The sequence below is a fragment of the Schistocerca cancellata genome, chromosome 8 (genome assembly GCF_023864275.1).
Source record: "Schistocerca cancellata isolate TAMUIC-IGC-003103 chromosome 8, iqSchCanc2.1, whole genome shotgun sequence".
NCBI lineage: Eukaryota > Metazoa > Arthropoda > Insecta > Orthoptera > Acrididae > Schistocerca > Schistocerca cancellata.
The window spans coordinates 445112906-445138031 of record NC_064633.1 but is presented as its reverse complement, the minus strand read 5'-3'; the positions used below and the strand labels follow the sequence as shown (position 1 = coordinate 445138031).

Here is a 25126-nt window from a genome sequence, read left to right as displayed (position 1 = left end):
TTTAATAGCTTAAACTTTTGATTTCCTTCCCCACTCTCACCTCATCCAGTCGTATTTTGTACATCTTGTATATATATATGTGTAAATATATTTGAAATTTCAAACAATGGAAAATCCAGGATGGAATGTAACAATACGAGAGAAGGAAAGTTGCTACTCACCATATAGCAGAGATGCTGAGCCGCGATAGGCACAATAAAAAGATTCACACAATCATAGCTTTTGGCCATTAAGGCCTTTGTCAGCAGTAGACACAAATGCGCGTGCACACACACACACACACACACACAAACACACACACACACACCTGCAGTCTCAGAGAGGCAGTGTAGTTTCAGCTCTCTGAGACTGCAGATGTGTGTGTGTGTGTGTGTGTGTGTGTGTGTGTGTGTGTGTGTGTGTGTGTGTGTGCACTGTTGACAAAGGCCTTAATGGCCGAAAGCTATGATTGTGTGAATCTTATTATTGTGCCTATCACGGCTCAGAATCTGCACTATATGGTGAGTAGCAACTCTCCTTGTCTCATATTGTTATATTTGAAATGTATCTGACATGTCCTACATCATTATTATTAATCACCAAAGGACAAAAAAATAAATAAAAATATACTTCACCATCCTCAAAAAAATTACAGCAGACAATAGATAGTATCAAATGTAATCTTGTTGAGGAAATAGTTGATTTCATTAGCAACTGTCTTGTCAGTTTATCAGTGGATGCAAATGTCCTGGTTGACAAGGATTTCACCCAGAATAATGACTGAAAGACTTCCATTATGAACTGAGACTGTCAAAGTGTATCACAGTTTATGGCTGAAGGTAATTTCACTGTCAAGCAGAGAGAGATGCAGAACATCAGTGCTAATTCTTTGTGATTTTCAAGCACTCAAGGAGCACTTATACTGCCTGGGCAATGGATGCAGAGTTTTATGCAAGAGACCCTTGATCATTTCTGCATGTTTATCACAAGCTTTAGGAAGCTTTCACTCCCAAATGACAACAGGCAAGAGATGGAACAATCTGAGGAAGGCTCTGTGTAGTTCAAAATGGTGTTTAAATTACAAAAAAATTTATTCTTTTATGACGTAATAGATAATTTCAAGGTTGTACACCACTAATGGAACATCTGGTTTTGCAGTTCTCTTATAATATTAAAAGATGCTAAGATGAAAATAGCCACTGAACTGGAATATTAATGTCTATTGGTTTGAGACAGATTTAGGAGCAAAATGCTGAATTTGAATCCTACTTAAATATCTGATATCACTAGGAACAAAATGTCTAACATCAGTGATGGAATTCACACTATCACTTTGAGCTGCATAAGTCGCTGTCCCAAGAATGGCTAAACACTCAAGTCTCCTGTTCCCCGAGCCTTGTCCAGTATAAAACACAATGAATTGCAGTTGTTGACAAAGTTTACGGAGGTCTTACACACTGTTAAGATGATCATCTTGTACCAGTGAGCTTATTTTTATAAGTCCAAGTTCCACAAATTCACTAAGATAGTGGCACTTACCAGGCATCACATATTTGCCCTGAGCATCAATTTCTCTTGTTCCAGCAGGTATTGTCAAATCACTGCCAACTTGCCTGGAGATTAAAGAACAAAAAGCTTCATAATCTGATGAAACAATGTTACAGTGAAGTGTAAAAATATTTCTAAGAGTTGATTAGGGCAACTTACTTTATCACTCCATCTTCAATATACACATCACCATCAAACATTGTATCTGCATTTACAATTTTCCCATTTCTGATTAGGATCCTGTCCTCTGAAAACTGAAAGACAACAGAAAACACTATAATTATCTCATCTGCGTGAAACACATTCAAAAGCAAGATTGTGTATGACACTACTATCTATCAAGACTGAAAAGAAGTGCTTACAAATGGCAACAGGGGAATTTACACACACACACACACACACACACACACACACACAAAAAAAAAATATGCTGGGATTGCAGTTATGAGGGTAGACCGGGATGAATGGTTGTGTTGAGTATGGTGGGGGGGGGGGGGGGGGGAGGGAGAGGGGGAGGGAGGTGGGAGGGGTTGAGGAAGAGCAGCTGATGGTCTGGAGGGAGGCAGCAGATGTGTGGGGTAGGAATGGGGGAGGGAGAGCCAGCTGGTACATAGGGTAGGACTGCAAAAAGGGGGCACTGGAGATGGTGAGTTCATAATTTGCGCCACCTGGATCCTTTCCCCCTGCACCAGCTTTTCTGAACTATGCAGATGGGAGCTATCCTTGCAACACATTATCCACTCTTGCAATCCTCCTTGTTCAATCTTCACTACCGGTAACTCACTACACCCACACCCCCCCACCCAACAGTATCACCTTCCTCTGTCCTGTAACCCTCTCCCAATCAACTCCATCACATCATAATGCTATGCACAAACTTACTTGCCACAGTGCACATCTGTCGCATTCCTAGTCCCTCTCACATTCCTATCCCTCACACCTGCTGCCTCCCTCTGAGCCATTCACTACCCTTCCCCATAATCTCTACTGGCTACGTCTGTAAAGCATATAGCAACAGATTATGACAAGGGCTAATCCATTCAAACTGATAATCTAATCACATCTACATCTATACCCCACACATCTTGTAGTGTCTGGTGGAGGGTACTTTGTGTCCCACTGTTACTTCCCTGTTTTTCCTCTTCCAGTTGCAAATGGTTTGTGGGAAGAATGACTGCTGGTAACCCTTCATTTGGGTTAAAATGTCTCGGATTTCATCTTCATGGTCTTTCTGCAAGATAGATGTAGGAGGAAGTAATATATTGATTCTCTCTTCCAGGAATGTATGCTCTCGGAACATTAACAGTAAACTACACCATGATGCAGAACATCTCTCCTGCAACGTCTACCACTGGAGTTGGCTAAGTATCTCTGTGATACTTTCATGTTTACTCAATGAACCTTTAATGAAACATGCTGTTCTTCTTTGCATCTTCTCTGTTCCCTCTGGTACAGACTGCAGGCTTAAGAGTAATACTCAAGTACTGGTTGAATGAGTGTTTTGTAACCTACTTTCTTTGTTGATGAACTACATTTCCCGAGAATACTTTCAATGAATCTGAGTCTGGCAACTGCCTTACTCACAATCAATTTTATGTGATTGTTTCTCTTCGAATAGCTCTGTACCTATACTCCTAGATTATTTATGGAAATAACTGTTGCCAGTGATAGTTCAGCAATTGTGAAATCATACAATAATGGGTCTCTCTTTCTATGTATATGCAATATTTTACATCCGTGTACGTTAAGGGTCAACTGCCACTTTTATACCAAAACTCTGCAGATCTTCCTGCATTTCACTACCATTATCCAGCATTGTGACTTCTCTGCACACAACAGTATTATCCTTGAAAAGCCTCATGAAACTTCAGATGTTATCCATTGGGCCACTTATACATATTTCATGAAAATTAATGGTCCTATAACATTCTCTTGAGGCATATTGCAGTTTATTTTTTATAGCTGAAGGCTCTTCTCTGTTGAGAATGACTTGCTGTGTTCATTGCAGTCACACAATTGGTTTGATATTCAATACACTCAAGTCAAAGAACAAGGCATGTACCTGGCCTTATGTATCTACTGTTTTTTGGCTCTCATGGACCAACACTGAGAGCTGGGTTTAACGCAACTGTTTTTGGAATCCACACTCGTTCCTACAGAGGAGATTTTCGGACTCCTGAAATATCATAATTTGTGAACATAAAATATGTTGAAGAATTGTACATCTGACTGTTGTCACAGATATTAGCCCATAGTTTTGTGCATCTGACACCCCTTGGCAAAAACAGAACTGACCTGTGCTTATCTTCAATCATCAAGAGCACTTCACTCCTTCAAAGAACTATGTACATTGCTACTAGAAGAGGGCAAGTTCTTTGGTAACTCTATGTAGAATTGTGTTGATATTCAATCAGATCCAGTGATCTTCCTCATGTTGAGTGATTTCAGTTGCCTTTCTACACCACAGTCACTTTTGAATTTAATGACTGCTTCATGCATGGCTCTCCTTACACAAATTTTGACTTCATTAAATGTTTGTTTGGCTTGCAGTGGAGCTTTTGTAGTAGTTTCTAACATGGCTGTTGAACCACAGTAGGTCTTTTGCAAATCTCACTACTTTGCTCAGCAAATACCTGTCTATTACGTACTGTGCAATGCTCTTGAACTTTGTCCATTGATACGCAACACTGTTATTTCTGGAGATGACGTTTTTATGCTGAAGACTCAGGTAATCTGAAATCTGTTTCTTATCACTCTTGCTAAGCAGAAAGATCTTTGTGCCTTTCTGCCTTCCCATTTACAGTCGTATTCAGTGATGCTGTAAAAGCTTATGAACACTGATTCCCTGTTCTACACAGAGAGAAAAAGCCTGGTTTTCTTTGCCATCAGCAGGTCTGAGATGTGATCTTCATGATCAGTACTCTGATTAGCTGTTCCAGTTAATTTTTACATAAAACACATTTCACACGATTCTCCGTCCCTACTAAGCATCCTACTCACTTGAGCCTCCCAAGTCTATAGCTGGTGTCAAAATCTCCACCTACACCTACACCTACAATATAACCAGGAAATCTACATAAAATATTCTCCAAGTTTCTCTTCGATTGTTCTGCTACTACTGGTGCTGAGGCAGGGTAGTTTACAAAAGCATCCGATGACAATCTTTGATCCACATTGTCTTCATCTAAATTGTTTCGCATTCTGAACCTGTAAGAATCTCACTAGATATTATTGTATTTTTTATGTCTATAAACATGCCTCCACCACCAACGTTTAACCTATCTTTGCGATATGCATTACAATTGGTATTTACAATTTCAGTGTTACTAACACTGTTTTCAGCCAGCTTTCTGTCCCTAGCACTATATGGCCATTGTTACTGTTTATAAGTGAGATTAATTCTGGGACTTTTCCATAGGTACTCCTGCAGTTAACTAAAACTGTATTAACATTTTCATTCTCTGATAAGCTTTGACAAATTGTTCTCAGTCTGAACTCAGAAGGCATCTTACGGGGCTTGTGGAAGGATTTCTCTATCCTAAAAAAACCACATGTATTCCACTACCCTAGTAGCTGTTTCCTATGTGTAGTGCATGGCTGACCTGTTAAGAGAACACTACAAGTCTCCACCTGATAGGTGAGGTCGAGAAATTTGCATCATATACTGCTGCAGGATCATCTGAGCCTTTGGTTTAGATCTTCCACTCTGTTCCAAATCAGAGGACCACTATCAGTTCTGGGAACGAAGCTGCAAAATGATAGTTTTGCTTCCTGCCTACGCGAGAGACTAGCTGTATTCACCAAATCAGCCACCTGCCTGCAGGAACAGACAACAGCGTCTGAACTCTGGCAGGAGGTATCATTCAAGCCTACATGAGTCACAATTTGCAGCTGGGTGCAGCACCCAGTGTTCTCAATCGCTGCTGGCAGAGCCACCTCCACATCTCAGATGAGACCTCCTGACAGGCAAACAGTGGACGCTGGCTCTCTTTCTCGACCTGTCTACTATTTTCCTGAGGGGCTCCATCATGTACTTAACATTGCAGCTTCCAATGACAATTAATCCCATACTCTGTGCTTGTACAGACCACAGTGGAAGATTGACCACAGTCCCAATAAGCAAGGTGCCCTGTGCTGGCTCAGATGTATGTTCAGCAGCAAGCCATACTTCAAACAAATAGTAAAGCATAATGACCAACAGTCACAGACTTTAAGTATAAAACGAGGTGTTCCTCAGGGCTCAGTGCTTGGCCCTCTACTATTTATATTGTTTGTAAATGACTTTCCGAACAACTTACCCTGTAAATCTATCCTCTATGCTGATGACACAACATTAGCTAATTCTGGAAAGGATATAAACATATTGAAGGAGGAAAGTGAAGAGTGTCTCAAAATATCTAATATCTGGTTTAAAGCTAATGACTTATCAATGAACCATGATAAGACTGTCAAGATAATCTTCAGTTTATCAAACAGTAACATGGAGTTATCATCTGTTAAACTACTAGGAATACACATTGACTCAAAATTAACTTGGGACACACATACAGATTATGTATGTCGAAAGCTATCACGAGTTATCTACCTACTAGCCAAACTACACACATGTGTTACACAAGATTTATTGCTTCAGTCATACTATGCCTTCTTTCATTGCCATCTACAATATGGCATTCTTTTATGGGGTAACTCTCCAGGAGCCAAAAAAATTTTCACTTGGCAGAAGAAAGCAATTAGACGTTTGTACGGAATCACTGACAACAAGACCTCATGTAGACCTTATTTTAGAGACTTAAAAATTCTCACAGTCCCATCTCTTTACATATATTGTTGCCTATTAAACATAAAAGAAAACTTAAACCACTACACTATAAGGAAATCAGTTCATCAACACAATACTCGACAAACAAATATGATTGATATACCCACAACCAGGCTTAAGAAAACCCAATCTAGCTATGAATACATAGGCATAAAATTATCCAACACTTTACCCTTACAGGCTCAATTGGTTTCAATGGATATTTTCAAAACTAAAACCAAAGTGTGGATGAAGAAAAATACTTTCTACAGTGTAGAAGAATTTCAGAATAGTTGTAAAGATGATCTAATTTATTGATAAACTACGGCTTACTGTTATATAGTTATGGATGTAGAGGCAGCTAGCTATAAGCTAATAGGGTACAACACTATCTTTTTTTTTCCATGTAATATTTTTGTTATATGAAACATAATGTACAAATAGCTATAATACTTCTGACAATATTGATTGCATGTTAATGCTGATAAATTATGGCTTACTGTTATGTATGGATCTAGGTGTTGAGGCTGTTGTAAGCTAATAGTTTACAACATTGCTATATTTTTACTATGTAATATTTTGGTATGTAAAACACAATGTACAAATAGCTGTAACTCTTCTGACGACATCGATTGCATGTTAGTGCTGAAAGATGGATAAAATAAATAAATAAATAAATAAATAAACCCATATTTAAGATGTAGACGGAGAGCTGTGAAACCAATACCCACTTGCACCTTCCCCTTGCAGATTTGCAACACCGCTTCTATTCATCAGTCACCGGCCAGGATGTGCAAATCGGAAGCCACAGCAGCATCAGCGATCCCAGGTGACCCTAAGGCTCTAGAGGTATGGAAGTATTTGTCCCAGATACCCCAGTGCCACCACAGCCCAGAGCAGCAGAGTGAAGTCTGTTGCTATGGTAACTCTTTACGGACAGTGGCTGATTCCCTATGCATCCATACACAACAGGCACAGACCCCACCCAAGTTTAATCAATTAATGTCTGAACTACAGGTAACGTTAACACTGAGCCAACACAAATTATAAAAAATATGCAAACTCTTGAAGAAAAATAAATAGCACTGCTAAAAACACGTAAATAATCAGCTACTGTAACCTTCCACTCAGAAGTAAGTTAAAATACTGCTAAATTATCTGATGTTTACAATCTGTGTGCAAACGATGAGCTATGCTGCTGACTACTGTGCTTGGAGGCTGCAGCTTTACTTTTATATTACTTTATATACACATGTTAGGAGAAAAATAGCTATGCTGAAAAATGCCACTTCTCCTCCTATTAAACCACACCTTGTGGTCTACACAGGGACCCCAGTTCGATTCCCGGCTGGGTTGAGGATTTTCTTTGCCTGGGCACTGGGTGTTTGTGTTGTCCTAATCATCATCATCGTGGCTGGATTTGTCTGTGTAAAAATGGAGAGTTTGTACTGGCACTGATGACCGTGCAGTTGAGTGCCCCACAAACCAATCATAATCATCATATTCAACCCAGCTGTTGCTGTTATTATCTAATACTTCAAACAACATTTTTAACTTCACACAGACCACTATCAGATACAAACATTAGAATTATGGAGACTTGATGTTTCTGAATCCAAGTATTCAGATACACTGTATAAGAAGTGGATAATGGGTATTTGTTTACTTTATGTTTAAATATTTTGGTATTTTCAGTTTCCTGTCTGGTGTCTACTAGCAACTTTTGCACCATAATATAAAACTCCATTTTGAACCTTAGAGAGGGATGCATGGTCTATAAGTAAATTATTTCTATTTCTTTTACTGTGGCTATGAATTGCTGAATTCATTCTAAATGCAGTCAGTTGTTATTAACCACAAATGTCATTGAAGAGTGTATGTACCACTGAGTAAATGTAAGATTTTCTAGGTCCCTGAAGAGGTATTTGCAAGAAGTTCGGTTATCAAATTTACAAAATATTATTATGGCGCAGTTCTGTAAATACTTTTGTCACCTTAGCTGCGATGTCACAGATTATGCCACAAGACAGAACAGAGTGAACGTATGTTAAGTATGCTAGCAATCTTGTTTGCAACACAATGGGAGAGAGTTCTGTGTGCAAAGAAGGCAGAACTGAGGGTTTTGGCATCAAATCGGTTTATTATACCCAAGAATTTCACAGACAGATTTGTAACTAATGAAATTTCTTTGTTCCTTGAGCTTTTGTATAGGAAATGATATGAGGAACACAGTCAAGTTGTGAGTATGCTGCTTAGGTTTTTATGTTGGTAACGCCATGTAGCGCTCTATATGAAAATCACTGACTGTGCTGTGTGAAGGCTGTGGTTGGTTTGCATTGTTGGAGTATTATTCGCCATTGTAGTGTTGGGCAGTTGGCTGTTAACAGCGTGTAGCGTTGCGCAGTTGGAGGTGAGCCGCCAGCAGTGGTGGATGTGGGGAGAGAAATGGCGGAGTTTTGAGAGCGGATGATCTGGACGTGTGTCCATCAGAGATAGTAAATTTGCAAGACTGGATGTCATGAACTGCTATATATATTATGACTTTTGAACACTATTAAGATAAATACATTGTTTCTTCTCTATCAAAATCTTTCATTTGCTAACTATGCCTATCAGTAGTTAGTGCCTTCAGTAGTTTGAATCTTTTATTTAGCTGGCAGTAGTGGCGCTCGCTGTATTGCAGTAGTTCGAGTAACAAAGATTTTTGTAAGTGGTTTGTGAAAGGTATAGGTTAACGTTAGTCAGGGCCATTCTTTTGTAGGGATTATTGAAAGTCACATTGCGTTGTGCTAAAAATATTGTGTGTCAGTTTAGTGTTGATCAGAATAGGTAAAGAGCGAAATGTCTGAGTACGTTCAGTTCTGCTCAGCTGTTTGAAAATCAAGTAGCGAAAGAGTTTTATCAGCACAGTAATTCATTAAGTTTTCTAAGGGGATGTTTCAAAGTGTTATGCTATTCACACTACGAGGAAGTCCATGACTGAAGGGTCAGCGAAAAAAAGGGCTAACCCACAAGACTGTACTTTGTTACTGCATGTTTTGTGTGTGTGTGTGTGTGTGTGGTTTTTTTTTTTTTTTAATTTCAAGCATAGGAACATAATTACAATAAGAGAAAGCAATTCATGTAATAACAAGCATTTTCTTACTGCGTGGTGTTACTTGTTACCAAAATGTTCCTCACGCAAAACACCTGAAGATAAATAATTAGACAAATCCTTACTAGGTTGTGGGGTTAGCTCTTACTTCTGCCGATCAATCTATAGAAGCAGCATTCAAATATGAAGATGAAGGGGGGGGGGGGGGGGGGGGAGGTGCGGGAAGAAAATTAACAGATATTTGTTCTTAATTGAAAGCTGAAAATGCTGATGCATCCAGATACAAGATGCTAAGTACTGAAAATTATGCAGAGAACCTTACTTGCATTATTTTATATTAAGCCTGTATCTGAAAATAAACCCATTCATATACTCATACACCATGTTCTGTAAATGGAATCACGATGGAGGAACTATAGGGATCTTACTTCTTTCACAGAATGTTGTCACCTGCCTGTATAACAGAAAAGTTAAATATGGTTTAATGGGAATACTACTGTTAACCAGAAACTACATCTCAGAGTCAAAACATTCTGATAGATTTTAGGAGTGTCTAATATGTTCGTGTATGACTTTACTGTTGCTTTAAAGCAGTAATTTCAACACTGTTGCATCACAGGTCAAACCAGGCAGGTGGTATCACTAACTTTGGTTGACCCAAATATTATCAGACTCTGTAATTGACTGTTAATTCCACTCTTTTAGTTTGGTCTACATATCTTTGCTAACCAAGATATCTGACTGACATATTTTGCTCAATATTTCAGCCAACAATCTTCCAGCCACTGACAATGTGACTTGGTGGCTGACCTCTGTTTATGAAATTATACCTCTTTATTCTTTGAGATATTAAAACAATGTGACTCAAAACCATAATGGAGAGTGAAACATACATGCATCACAGGCTGGAAAAGACCTTGAACATCAATCCATGTGAGGGCGAGGCTTTAATATGAGAAAATTCTATGAATGTCTACATCGAAAATCTGGCGAAGGCTGAAGAGGTTGTCTGTCAGTCTTATTTCTACTGCTTGTTTCACCACAGAGAGCTTCCAAAGACAGAAGTTGTTGTGTCCTCCAATTTAGTTTCTTCTCTCTCAGGATTTTCCATTCAGAATCTTCACTGCCTTCATTCTACCACCTGCTACAAATTCAATGCGGGACCACCCAAGTAATAATTATTGTGGCTATGCAAATTCTTGAGTAGCTCTGTCTTAGTTTTGCCTCGTCACTAGCAACATTTTCCCTCCGACACATGGGCCTTATATCTAGCTACACTGTTGTGCCAACTGCCATCTGTGACACACTGACTGAGCTATCAGTATAGATGTAAATTAAGAAGTAAGGGTATCAGTTCACCGAATGGTAGAAGTGTTAAGTAATTGAAAGAGTTTGCAGTCTTTTTATGTTCCCTTTGACAACTTAACACCTCTACTATCCTGCGAGTTGTTACCTTTACTCCTCAATTATTTAAATTCCACCAGGACTTCTCACAGCATATTAATAAACAGCCATGCTTTCATTCTACAATGTCAGTCACCACCTTACCTTGACAAACCTTGAAAGTTCTCAGCCGGGATATCACAACAGGAAATAACGATATACTTGATGCCCGTGCAAAAAATTAAAGAATGTCTGACTTTATTTTTCAGAGATTAAATATAATTTACAGATATCCGACACAGTGAGATATGGAAATGGTTATATCACAATACAAGTTTAACACCTGAGCATGCACAAGATAGACACAGAAAACTACAGTACTTTCCACCTAGCAGGCCAGTCAGCCTACATTTAGCTGTCTGCACGAAACAGTTTCCGTTCCTAAAATGGGGATTTTTTTGCTTCTTGCTACACGAGTATATGACAGTAACATCTTTAACTAAAGAGAAAGCAACATGCAATTAACTTACCTGTGGCATGAAAAATTTTTGTCTGTCATGTAAGCTGTATTCCACTGAGCCCACAGAGAGTGTTATATCTCAACTGTTCTCTATAGTATATAGTGTGAATTATTACAAACAAAATGTAGGTGAGGAACTGTGTACACACTAAATGACAATCCACAAACATATTGTTGTTACATTTCTAACAGTACTGGTACCCGATTTTCTTGTTCATGGATACAACAACATATATATTAGGTTACTGTCTGGCTAATCAAGAGACAAAACCAGTACAGCCAATACATGATAGTCCATTCCAGTTGACAAACAGTAGTTAAAATAAGTGTCACTGACATCAGTCTGAACCAGGTAACAATATACTGTACCTGTATGTTGAAACCCTTACATCTATCCACGCAAAGTAAGAACTATATATAATTATGTGGTAACCTTTAGGTTCCAAAATCCATTGACTGGGAACAATTGTCGCTGAATCTCACATATCAGTATGTGCTCTGCTATACATAGTGGGACCCCCCCCCCTTTCCATTTTTAATTAGTTCATGTGTGACATACGTAAATAACGTGTATAAAATACTTGCTGAAAATTGACCACAATCTCATATACATTTTTTGAATTTACGTTGACATTTTTCTTTTACGATGAAAGGTGTTTGAAATACGGCGCGAGCGAAAAACATGAGAATACGACACAAGTAAGTTTGTTGCTACAAGTGTTATCTGACATTCACGTTCCTTAGCTTATCCGACTTTCAAACAAATTATCACCTTCCAATTTAACCTAGTCCTTACGCCAGATTACAGATCACTCTTGTCATCACAACCAAAATATGGAAGACAATTTGAGATCATGAGTTTGTGGCAAAAGAAACATTTCTTTGCAATTAAAATTTAATTGAAAATTTTGACCTGACACAATTACACGGCAATGACATGCGAGTTGTGATAAAATCTCTTCTTCAAAATATCACAAAACAATTGTGAAATTGACGATAATATTTTAAACAATTTTGTCATTTTACGACATTAGTAGTTTAATCATTACGCCAACTTCTGAGTGCTCTTACTGACTAAGAATCTGCTAATATGCACGAAACGATCAATAACGTAAAATAAATTGCATGCGAAATTGTTTTTTGAGATTTCAATATTATATGACATACAAACTGTATAGTGACACACGGTTTGTGCCATAACGCTCCACGAAACGTCACAGCGACGTAAAGAATAACATATGGATAAGATTAAGTGAGGAAAAAAAAAAAAAATTATTTAAATAGTGCGCCATCGAGTAGCAGAAGCCTCAAAGTACCCACAACTCCAAAGACCAGTAACTGTCAGCAGTAAGGTCAGTTGAACTCTACCCAAATGCTGAATTTCTCAGTTCATTAACATATTTATTTGCAAGCGTGTAATTCTAATTCTGTCATATAGACCCATGTTTAACTACGTTAATGCATAAAAATGGCAAGCTACTGACATTTGTTACTGAATTATTGTCAAATGTATGTTTCACCTTTTGATCACTGCAGTCCAGGTGGTTCAAATGAACTTCTGTACTAGACGTTACATTCTTATTTACATCTTCTTGTGTTTCATTCATCATGCTTGATACACTTTGTCGCAACTGCCACTACTATCAGTTGCGATTTCTTAAGTCGTGTACTGGATAACGTATCACACGTTTACGCGACTGTTAGCAGTACTGAACTACTCCTAAAGGAATCACAGCACTCTCAGCAACACGCGTGATCTTGAGCCCTTACCTGCCTGCTGAACTGCCGCGTCATGGGATTTCCATCCATTTTATTGAACGACTGGTACCTCGCTAGAAAGACCGTAGGGGAGGAACGATAAGAGAATTTTCCCCTAGTCTGCAACGCAAAAATCTCCCATAGTTTAAGTGTATCGGTGAGATGCGAAGCAGCCAGAGTTATTTTATATTCTCGTCCAATTCTGTAATTGATAAATATCGAAACGAATTGTGGAAGTAAATGTTTACAATAAGATTGTCATGCGATCTTATATACAGAGGTCTAGAGAGAAGGGGGCGGGACACGAGATACTAAAAACTTGACTTACACAAGAAACTGCAATTTTTGCACTGTTATCAATTAAGAACATCCTTCTCCGTCTTCGAGTACGCATTCGAATCGTGAAATGTTTTGCAAGATATTATCCAAGCTCTTCACTAGCTGGTAAATTGTGCAAGTCTTCTGGAACTGTTATACAAGGGATTTCAGGAGGAATATTACATACGGTATTTTTACAGCCGATTTTAATGACTACGCGGTGTGAATGGTTCACATGTGACAAAAAATGCCCAATTTTCATACCGAGTAGATTTTCAGCTCTGAATTTTGTGCCGAAATAAATCACACAAAAGTTATTACTAGCATACCTAAAACTTTTTGAACTAATGTACTGATACAAAACTAACGAATAATTGATTAAGTTTTAATAAAATTATCATAAATCCCACCATCGATTACAGGCACTTTTAATGTCTTCCTCCGACCATAAATATAATAGACTGGCCCTGACGTCATTTTCGTGGCTCCAACATCTCTGGGCTGAAGTCACGTGAATGTTGGCAAAACATGGTTGTTTCGTGTTGCGCTTATGGCTGTACTCAGCGTTTCGTCGGGGAAATGGCATTACATTTCACGTGTAAGTGTGTCTAAGATAGTGCAGATGCGTTTGTTGAAATCTGCTGAAGTGACTTTTATATTTTTTTACACTTGAAATAGAGTATCACGTAAATTAAAATGTTGAAAGTGATGCCTGTAAACTCAGACTCATATTACATTTTGGAAATATCTGTGATGATTCGGTTACAGAAGTAAGTATAACTGTTTCTCGTTCCTACTCATAGGTTCTGTAAGGATGAAAACCGAAGGCAGCTTTGGATACAGGCCTTGAAACGGAAAAACTTTAAGCCCGTTTGCACATAAGCGCCTTTGCTCGAAGCACTTCGAGGAGAAGTGTTTTGATAGGTTAGTTATTATTTACAATGTATATCTATAATTTTTTTTTAAGCTTTCGAAATGTGGTGCTACAGAAGAATGCTGAAGATAAGGTGGGTAGATCACGTAACTAATGAGGAGGTATTGAATAGGATTGGGGAGAAGAGAAGTTTGTGGCACAACTTGACTAGAAGAAGGGATCGGTTGGTAGGACATGTTTTGAGGCATCAAGGGATCACAAATTTAGCATTGGAGGGCAGTGTGGAGGGTAAAAATCGTAGAGGGAGACCAAGAGATGAATACACTAAGCAGATTCAGAAGGATGTCGGTTGCAGTAGATACTGGGAGATGAAGCAGCTTGCACAGGATAGAGTAGCATGGAGAGCTGCATCAAACCAGTCTCAGGACTGAAGACCACAACAACAACATCTATAATTTGTATTTACAGTGTCTGTCATTTTTAAACTTAGGCTCCAAAATTATTTTCTGAAACTGCAAAGTCTCACCTTTCATCTAAAATATCATTTTTTTTAAACTAATAGTTTAAACTTTTGTAAAAATAGTGGGAACTGAACCTTTGAAGTGCACCTAAAATTGATACTCTAAAATGGACCTGCTCCTAAAGTAAACAATTTTGACACCTATAATTGACATAATTCCCATAGCCCATTTTCTTTTATAAGTGACTAAAGCTCGAAACGTGGCGAATACAATGTTTAAAGTTTTGACACGAGCCCACTCTTACTGTTTAAAAGAATTTTAACGACATTTTACTATAATTGATAGTTTATAGTAATTTGGTTCCACTGCCCACCAGAGTGGCGTTCGATGTATTTGTTAGATTTTATAAATGGTACTTTGAACAAATCCAGGTCAATTGTAGTTCTGGCATAATTTTTCACAAATAAGGAAGTAGTTTTTGTTGGAAGCGTTTGGCAGTCAATTGAGAAATGGGAAAATCCGATACAAACATAGGATGGCAGACCGCTGATTTGAAATCCCGCCACGTTTTGCCGACAGTCACGTGGTTTATGTTGGAGCCACACCAGCCGTATAGCTTCTGCAGAGCAAAGCCAGTCTACTTGTATCTATGGTCGAAGATGTCTTCACAATGTTTTACGTACCTTGCAACTCTTCTGAATATCTTTGATGAACTTATATCAGCCCAGCACTGTTCATAATGCCAATATTCAATATTGCAACGCCTGTCTTGAAGAACAATGCAAGGCTCCTTAAGACCTGCATGTACGCATAGTATCGTTCTTCTGAACAACATAGGCACTGCAATATCGTATTTATCCGCCGATACCGGGCAGCGACTTTAAATTAAAATGTCCTCCCCTGTACGGGAATTACGTAATGTGTGTACGAATGACGCAGGAACGACGACGTATAAGAGATTTGGAGCAGGCCGTGAGTCGTATACGGATAACCAAAGCCGTTAAGGTGACCACTTGCTTTAAGTGGGGAGTCCGGGTTCGAGTCCCGGTCCAGAACAAATTTTCATTGTCGTCATTCCCTGGTTGTTCATATTTGTATTTGCGAATACTTTTCATGACTGTTGTTGTGGTATTCAGTCCTGAGACTGGTTTGGTGCAGCTCTCATTGCTACTCTATCCTGTGCAAGCTTCTTCATCTCCCAGTACTTACTGCAACCAACATCCTACTGAATCTGTCTAGTGTATTCATCTCTTGGTCTCCCTCCACGATTTTTACCCTCCACGCTGCCCTCCAATACTAAATTTGTGATCCCTTGATGCCTCAGAACATGTCCTACCAACCGGTCCCTTCTTCTTGACAAGTTGTGCCACAATCTCTTCTTTTCCCCAGTTCTATTCAATACCTCCTCATTAGTTATGTGATCTACCATCTAATCTTCAGCATTCTTCTGTAGCACCACATTTCGAAAGCTTCTATTCTCTTCTTGTCCAAACTATTTATCGTCCATGATTCACTTCCATACATGGCTACACTCCATACAAATACTTTCAGAAACGACTTCCTGACATTTAAATCTATACTTGATGTTAACAAATTTCTCTTCTTCAGAAACACTTTCCTTGCCATTGCCAGTCTACATTTTATATCCTCTCTACTTCGACCATCATCAGTTATTTTGCTCCCCGAATAGCAAAACTCCTTTACTACTTTAAGTGTATCATTTCTTAATCTAATTCCCTCAGCATCACCCGACTTAATTCGACTACGTTCCATTATCCTCGTTTTGCTTTTGTTGATGTTCAATTTATACCCTCCATTCAAGACACCGTCCATTCCGTTCAACTGCTCTTCCAAGTCCTTTGCTGTCTCTGACAGAACTACAATGTCATCAGCGAACCTCAAAGTTTTTATTTCTTCTCCATGGATTTTAATACCTACTCCGATTTTTTCTTTTGTTTCCTTTACTGCTTGTTCAATATACAGATTGAATAACATCGGGGAGAGGCTACAACCCTGTCTCACTCCCTTCCCAAACACTGCTTCCCTTTCCTGCCCCTCGACTCTTATAACTGGCATCTGGTTTCTGTACAAATTGTAAATAGCCTATCGCTCCCTGCATTTTACCCCTGCCACCTTCAGCATTTGAAAGAGAGTATTCCAGTCAACATTGTCAAAAGTTTTCTCTAAGTCTACAAATGCTAGAAACGTAGGTTTGCCTTTCTTTCATCTATTTTCTAAGATAAGTCGTAGGGTCAGTATTGCCTCACGTGTTCCAACATTTCTACAGAATCCAAGTATTTTGCAGCTGTGACTTATTAAACTGATACTTCGGTAGTTTTCACATCTGTCAACACCTGCTTTCTTTGCGATTGGAATTATTATATTCTTCCTGAAGTCTGAGGGTATTTCACCTGTCTCATACATCTTGCTCACCAGATGGTAGAGTTTTGTCAGGACTGGCTCTCCCAAGGCCGTCAGTAGTTCCAATAGAATGTTGTCTACTCCCGGGGGCCTTGTTCCGACTCAGGTCTTTCAGTGCTCTGTCAAACTCTGCTGCGGGAAGTCGTATGGAGAACATGATCTGTCGGAAACAACATGCCGAGATTGGTTGTGATGATTCGAAGACAACGATTCTGAGGCGAATGACTATAATACGATAAATAATTTGTCTCGTGTCTACGCTCTTTCTCTGCAAACTTCGTTTTTGTGTCTGCACTAATGCAAGCAATCTGGTGAAATAAGGTCTAGTGATCTTGGTGACCGAAATTGTGTGCTGTTCCAGCTCTAGTTAATTTCTACCTGCTAAAACATATCACTATTATTATTACTGTTATTAGTAGTAGTGTTATTATAATAGGGGTGAGGGTGGTATCATGGGTCGATGCTGGAAATATTGACCCCCTCAAAATCTAATAAACAGTCACGCATTCTTGTGGTCGTAGTTACGTTTGTGCAGCACTCCGCCATTGCAGAGACTTCTACTAGTCACCAGCGAGGTTTTCTTCTTTTAAATATCGACCAAAAACTTTTAGCAATATCTCTACATCTACTACATCTACGACTGTGCAAATAGGCCCAAGCGATTTGCTCCAGTAGCGTTATTGCATTGGCAACTTGAATAAATTCTCGCCGTTGGCGTACAGTGGTCAGTACGTGTACTGACATCAACACCTGACCTGTTTAACAGTAGAAATATTAGACTTTCAGTTCAGCACGTGAATTTCGAGTGGTACGAAAATAACACACCTATTTACATATACAAGATAGGGTTTGCGGGAAGTTTCAGCCCTACTCTTCTGTTTTCAAATAAAAAAAACTGCTGCAGGAAGTCGTATGGAGAAAATGATCTGTCGGTAACAACATGCAGAGATTGGTTGTGACGATTCGAAGACATGGCCGAGTGATTCTAGGCGCTGCAGTCTGGAACCGCGCGATCGCTACGGTCGCAGGTTCGAATCCTGCCTCGGGCATGGATGTGTGTGATGTCCTTAGGTTAGTTAGGTTTAAGTAGTTCTAAGTTCTAACGGACTGATGACCACAGCAGTTAAGTCCCATAGTGCTCAGAGCCATTTCAACCATTTGATTCGAAGACAACGATTCTCAGGTGGGTGACAAAATGCGTCCTGGTCGGTGTGTTGGACTATGAGCTGCTGCAATAACGAGAAACAGTGAATGCTGTACGCTACGAAGCACTATGTAACTCAACTTGAATTGCACATTTAAAGACAAAGACCCACAGTAGGCGCAGAGACCTGGCAAAGTGATTCTGTCACACGTCAATGCCAAACCACATGTTGCAAACGGAATGAAGGAAACTTTGAAGGGACTTCTATGGGACGTCTTCCCCCCACCAGCCACCATCACTAGACATCGTCCATTGCGATTACCATTTGTTTCCGTCCAAGCAAAATGGCCATTTTGAACAACATGTTTTTTAACGATCTCACAAACTGATTCACCTGAAAAGAACCTGAATTTTTTAAATCTCGAAATCCACTTGTTATCTGAAAATTCGGAAGCTGCCAAAGCACGTCACACTTTCAGTAAATTATCTTCTACCTTAATATCCCCCCATGAACCATGGACTTTGCCGTTGGTGGGGAGGCTTGCGTGCCTCAGCGATACAGATAGCCCTACCGTAGGTGCAACCACAACGGAGGGGTATCTGTTGAGAGGCCAGAAAAACGTGTGGTTACTGAAGGGGGGCAGCAGCCTTTTCAGTAGTTGCAAGGGCAACAGTCTGGATGATTGACTGATCTGGCCTTGTAACACTAACCAAAACGGCCTTGCTGTGCTGGTATTGCGAACGGCTGAAAGCAAGGGGAAACTACAGCCGTAATTTTTCCCGAGGGCATGCAGCTTTACTGTATGGTTAAATGGTGATGGCGTCCTCTTTGGTAAAATATCCCGGAGGTAAAATAGTCCCCCATTCGGATCTCCGGGCGGGGCTACTCAAGAGGACGTCGTTATCAGGAGAAAGAAAACTGGCGTTCTACGGATCGGAGCGTGGAATGTCAGATCCCTTAATCGGGCAGGTAGGTTAGAAAATTTAAAAAGGGAAATGGATAGGTTAAAGTTAGATATAATGGGAATTAGCGAAGTTCGGTGGCAGGAGGAACAAGACTTTTGGTCAGGTGAATACAGGGTTATAAATACAAAATCAAATAGGGGTAATGCAGGAGTAGGTTTAATAATGAAAAAAAAATAGGAGTGCGGGTTAAGTTACTACAAACAGCATAGTGAACGCCTTGTTGTGGCCAAGATAGACACGAAGCCCATGCCTACTACAGTAGTACAAGTTTATATGCCAACTAGTTCTACAGATGACAAAGAAATTGAAGAAATGTATCATGAGATAAAAGACATTATTCAGATAGTGAAGGGAGACGAAAATTTAATAGTCATCGGTGACTGGAATTCGATAGTAGGAAATGGAAGAGAAGGAAACGTTGTAGGTGTATATCTGGGGGTAAGAAATGAAAGAGGAAGCCGCCTGGTAGAATTTTGCACAGAGCATAACTTGCAACACTTGGTTCAAGAATCATAAAAGAAGGTTGTATACATGGAAGAAGGCTGGAGATAATAGAAGGTATCAGATAATTATAGAATGGATAGACAGAGATTTAGGAACCAGGTTTTAAATTGTAAGACATTTCCAGGGTCAGATGTGGACTGTGTCCATAATCTATTGGTTATGAACTGTAGATTAAAACCGAAGAAACTGCAAAAAGGCGGGAATTTCAGGAGATGGGACCTGGATAAACTGACTCAACCAGTGGTTGTACAGAGTTTCAGGGAGAGCAGAAGGGAACACTTGACAAGAATGGGGGAAAGAAATACAGTAGAAGAAGAATGGGTAGCATTGAGGGATGAAGTAGTGAAGGCAGCAGAGGATCAAGTAGGTAAAAAATCGAGGGCTGTGCGTTGTACTCGAGTGGAGGGATGGGGAGACTATGTAGAACGCCTCAACCATTAAAACCAGCATCTTAACTTTACTCAATTTCTTATTAGTCTAATCTCATTACCTCTATCCCCCATTCCCCAGGATATTTTTCTAAAAAGCTTTATTCTTACGTATTGTATATTAATTCCCAAATTTTGTACCCAATTTTCGAAGAGTAAAGTAGGATGAGAACCATTATCCATGGTTTCTTCGCAGTTACCTTTTTGAGAATAGTCTAAATATAAAAAAGTTCTAGAAAATTACAAGCTATCGTTAATGCATGCTATTAGGTTCGTACATAAGCTGGTAGCGTCTTGCCATAAGTTTAGTAAGCACAAGAGATACACATAACAGACTTTTGCCATTAACAGTATATTCACCTTCACTATTTACAACAGTCTGCCAATGCTGGGGAAACTTTTCGATTTCGCGTCTGTGGAAATCACATGGTTTTGAGGCGAAGAACTCGTCGAGATATATTCGGAACGCATTTTCACCCGGAAAGGAAGTTCCTTGAAGGTTGTTAGATAGAGAGCAGAAAAGGTGAAAATCTAAGGGTGCAAGATCAGGTGAATAAGGTGGGTGCAGAATGACTTCCCAATCAACCTCCCGTATACCGTATTTTGTCAGTCTAACAGAATTCGGGCGGGTTTTATCGTGGAGTACTGTCACTTCACGCAGTCTTCCTGGTCATTGTTCTTGGACTGCGTCTGCACGACGTCTCAGCTGTTGACAATAAAATGGAAAAAAGAACACATTGACACCGGTGTGTCAGACCCACCATACTTGCTCTGGACACTGCGAGAGGGCTCTACAAGCAATGATCACACGCACGGCACAGCGGACACACCTGGAACCGCGGTGTTGGCCGTCGAATGGCGCTAGCTGCGCAGCATTTGTGCACCGCCGCCGTCAGTGTCAGCCAGTTTGCCGTGGCATACGGAGCTCCATCGCAGTCTTTAACACTGGTAGCATGCCGCGACAGCGTGGACGTGAACCGTATGTGCAGTTGACGGACTTTGAGCGAGGGCGTATAGTGGGCATGCGGGAGGCCGGGTGGACGTACCGCCGAATTGCTCAACACGTGGGGCGTGAGGTCTCCACAGTACATCGATGTTGTCGCCAGTGGTCGGCGGAAGGTGCACGTGCCCTTCGACCTGGGACCGGACCGCAGCGACGCACGGATGAACGCCAAGACCGTAGGATCCTACGCAGTGCCGTAGGGGACCGCACCGCCACTTCCCAGCAAATTAGGGACACTGTTGCTCCTGGGGTATCGGCGAGGACCATTCGCAACCGTCTCCATGAAGCTGGGCTACGGTCCCGCACACCGTTAGGCCGTCTTCCGCTCACGCCCCAACATCGTGCAGCCCGCCTCCAGTGGTGTCGCGACAGGCGTGAATGGAGGGACGAATGGAGACGTGTCGTCTTCAGCGATGAGAGTCGCTTCTGCCTTGGTGCCAATGACGGTCGTATGCGTGTTTGGCGCCGTGCAGGTGAGCGCCACAATCAGGACTGCATACGACCGAGGCACACAGGGCCAACACCCGGCATCATGGTGTGGGGAGCGATCTCCTACACTGGCCGTACACCACTGGTGATCGTCGAGGGGACACTGAATAGTGCACGGTACATCCAAACCGTCATCCAACTCATCGTTCTACCATTCCTAGACCGGCAAGGGAACTTGCTGTTCCAACAGGACAATGCACGTCCGCATGTATCCCGTGCCACCCAACGTGCTCTAGAAGGTGTAACTCAACTACCCTGGCCAGCAAGATCTCCGGTTCTGTCCCCCATTGAGCATGTTTGGGACTGGATGAAGCGTCGTCTCACGCGGTCTGCACGTCCAGCACGAACGCTGGTCCAACTGAGGCGCCAGGTGGAAATGGCATGGCAAGCCGTTCCACAGGACTACATCCAGCACCTCTACGATCGTCTCCATGGGAGAATAGCAGCCTGCATTGCTGCGAAAGGTGGATATACACTGTACTAGTGCCGACATTGTGCATGCTCTGTTGCCTGTGTCTATGTGCCTGTGGTTCTGTCAGTGTGATCATGTGATGTATCTGACCCCAGGAATGTGTCAATAAAGTTTCCCCTTCCTGGGACAATGAATTCACGGTGTTCTTATTTCAATTTCCAGGAGTGTATATATCGGGGAAGCAATTCGTAGCACACCACACCATCGCTCCCAAACAGATCCATAATATTATCTTTTATGGATGCACACAGGTCTTTGTAGGGGGGAGTTGCTGCTCTGTTTGGGCTTAATCATTCCCCTCTTTTCCTTTCGTTAGCTTAAAGGCACAGCTTCTCGTCACCAGTAACGGTACAGGATAGGTATGATCGGTGTTGTTCACGAGACAATTGTTGATGAGAAAGCGGAAGATGCACATATGGCCACCCGCTGATTTCTGTGATTTTGGCTTAGAGCACGGGGCACCCATACACAATGATATTTGAACCTTGCCATTGCACTAAAATGTCGCACGACGGTGGAATGATCAGAGTTCATCAAATTTGTCAGTTCTCGAGCACACTGACGTGGATTATTGTGGATTAACGGGTGTAAACAAGCTTGATGAGACTGCGAAAGTCTTCCTGAATGAGGAGAGTCACCAAGGACGTAGCCAAAGGGGGAGGGGCTTCCAGGGGGTCACGAAGCCTCCCTCCCTTCCAATCAACTAAATGAAATTACACATGACCTAGTTGCCATGTAGTGAAATTGACAGATATTTTGATTTTCAACCTTACAACGAAAAACGGATCGCATTATCGAGAGTGGGCAATGCCAAAGACAGATTCAAATGATCTACGAGGGGCGCCAATAAAGTAATGAGACCGATGTGAAAAAAAAATGTTGCTTACCGTTTTAGTCAAGTTCAGTGTTGTCTCCTTCAAAGTAGTTCCCTTTTGATTGCACACACTTTTTCCAGCGCTTCTGCCATTGATGGTAACATTTCTGGAACTCATCTTCTGTAATACGCTCCAAGACCCTCGTCACAGCTTTTTGGACATCTTGTGTTGTTTGAAAATGGTGTCCCTTGACCGCCGTTTTGACTCTTGGAAATAGAAAAAAGTCTCATGGAGCGATATCTGGTGAATAAGGTGGCTGTGGTAGTACTGATATTTGTTTTGAGGTTAAAAATTGCTGTACTGACATAGCAAGATGGGATAGTGCATTATCGCGATGCAGAATCCAGTTACCAGCACTGTTGACACGGACACGAAGAACTCTTTTTTACGAAGTCTTTCTAAAATTTCTATGTAGTAATATTGGTTAACTGTTTGTCCAGGACGCACCCACTCTTTATGAACAATTCCCCTGGAATCAAAGAAGCACACATGCATGCATTTCACTTTTGACTTTGACATGCGAGCTTTTTTTTTGGTCTGGGTGATCCCTTTGAGCACCATTGCTAACTTTGGCGTTTTGTCTCTGGTTCGTACTGAAAAAACCAACTTTCATCACCAGTGATAACACGGCTCAGCAATTCTGGATTGATTTCCGTTTGCTCTAACTGATCGGCTGCCACATTTTCCCGTGTTTCTCGCTGTTGCGACGACAACTTACAGTAAGCTTCAGAAGGCTTTTGGAGAGGAGTTTATGTCAAGAGCTCAAGTTTTTCGTTGGCATAAAATGTTTAGTGAAGGCAGAACGAATGTTGAAGATGAAGACTGCACTTGACGACCATCAACCTCACAGATCGATGTCAACTTGGCCAGGGTGCGTGAACTCGTACGATCTGATCGAAGATTATCCGTGAAAATGATTGCAGGAGAACTGAACGCCAATTGAAAAATGGTTCGTCTAGTAATAACTGAAGATCTTAGTATGAGAAAGATTTGTGCAAAAATGGTCCCCAAAAATCTCACACTGGGCATTCACAGAGGGTGGGTTTGCTGGTAGTTGGGAGCTCCAACGTTAGGCGCGTAATGGGGCCCCTTAGGAACATAGCTGCCAAGGAGGGAAAGGAACCAGTGTGCACTCCGTGTGCATCCCGGGGGGAGTCATTCCGGATGTCGAAAGGGTGCTTCCGGATGCCATGGAGAATATAGGGTGCAACAAACTGCAGGTGGTGGCTCATGTCGGTACCAATGACGTGTGTCGCTTTGGATTGGAGGAGATTCTCTCTCGTTTCGGGCGGCTAGCGGAAATAGTAAAGACTGCCAGTCTTGCTTCCGAGATTAAGGCGGAGCTCACCATCTGCAGCATCGTCGATAGAGCCGACTGTGGTCCTTCGGTGTAGAGCCGAATGGCTCAAATGGCTCTGAGCACTATGGGACTCAACATCTGAGGTCATCAGTCCCCTAGAACTTAGAACTACTTAAACCTAACTAACCTAAGGACATCACACACATCCGTGCCCGAAGCAGAATTCGAACCTGCGACCGTAGCAGTCGCGCGGTTCCGGACTGAAGCGCCTAGAACCGCTTGGCCACAAAGGCCGGCAGGTGTAGAGCCGAGTGAAGGGTCGGAATCAGAGGCTCAGGCGGTTCTGTGACCGTGTAGCTGCAGATTCCTTGAGTTGCGCCATCGGGTGGTGGTTTCCCGGTTTCCGCTTAATAGGTCAGGAGTCCACTATACACAGGAGGCGACTACACGGATAGCGGGGGCTGTGTGGAAGAGACTGGGCGGTTTTTTTTTAGGTTAGAGGGTCTCAGGGAACCACAGAAATGGCGTTCATCTAAAAGGCGGCAGGTAAAACACAGTAAGGTAGCAGCAGAAACGATCGGTATTGTAGTTGTAAATTGTCGTAGCTGTGCTGGGAAAGAACCAGAGCTCTAAGCCCTAATAGAAAGCACTGAGGCTCAAATAGTTATAGGTACAGAAAGGTGGCTAAAGCCGGAAATAAGTTCAGCCGAAATTTTTTCAAACGATCTAGCAGTGTTCATAAAGGATAGATTAAATACAGTTGGCGGTGGAGTATTTATTGCAGTCAG

At 41.2% G+C, this 25126-nt stretch overlaps 1 protein-coding gene across 4 annotated transcripts in view; it reads right to left on the bottom strand.

Moving 5' to 3' along the window:
- LOC126094681 (dihydropyrimidinase-like) overlaps positions 1–25126 on the bottom strand; it is a 346768-nt gene that overhangs the window by 62158 nt on the left and 259484 nt on the right. For 3 of the 4 annotated variants that reach the window (XM_049909199.1, XM_049909198.1, XM_049909201.1), the window contains 2 exons: positions 1687–1781; positions 1519–1592 (listed from right to left, as the gene is read on the bottom strand). In XM_049909199.1, the coding sequence (XP_049765156.1) occupies positions 1519–1592; positions 1687–1781 (169 nt within the window). Of the gene's footprint in view, positions 1–1518; positions 1593–1686; positions 1782–12845; positions 13046–25126 lie in introns of those variants that run through there. The other variant, XM_049909202.1, reaches the window with a different exon arrangement.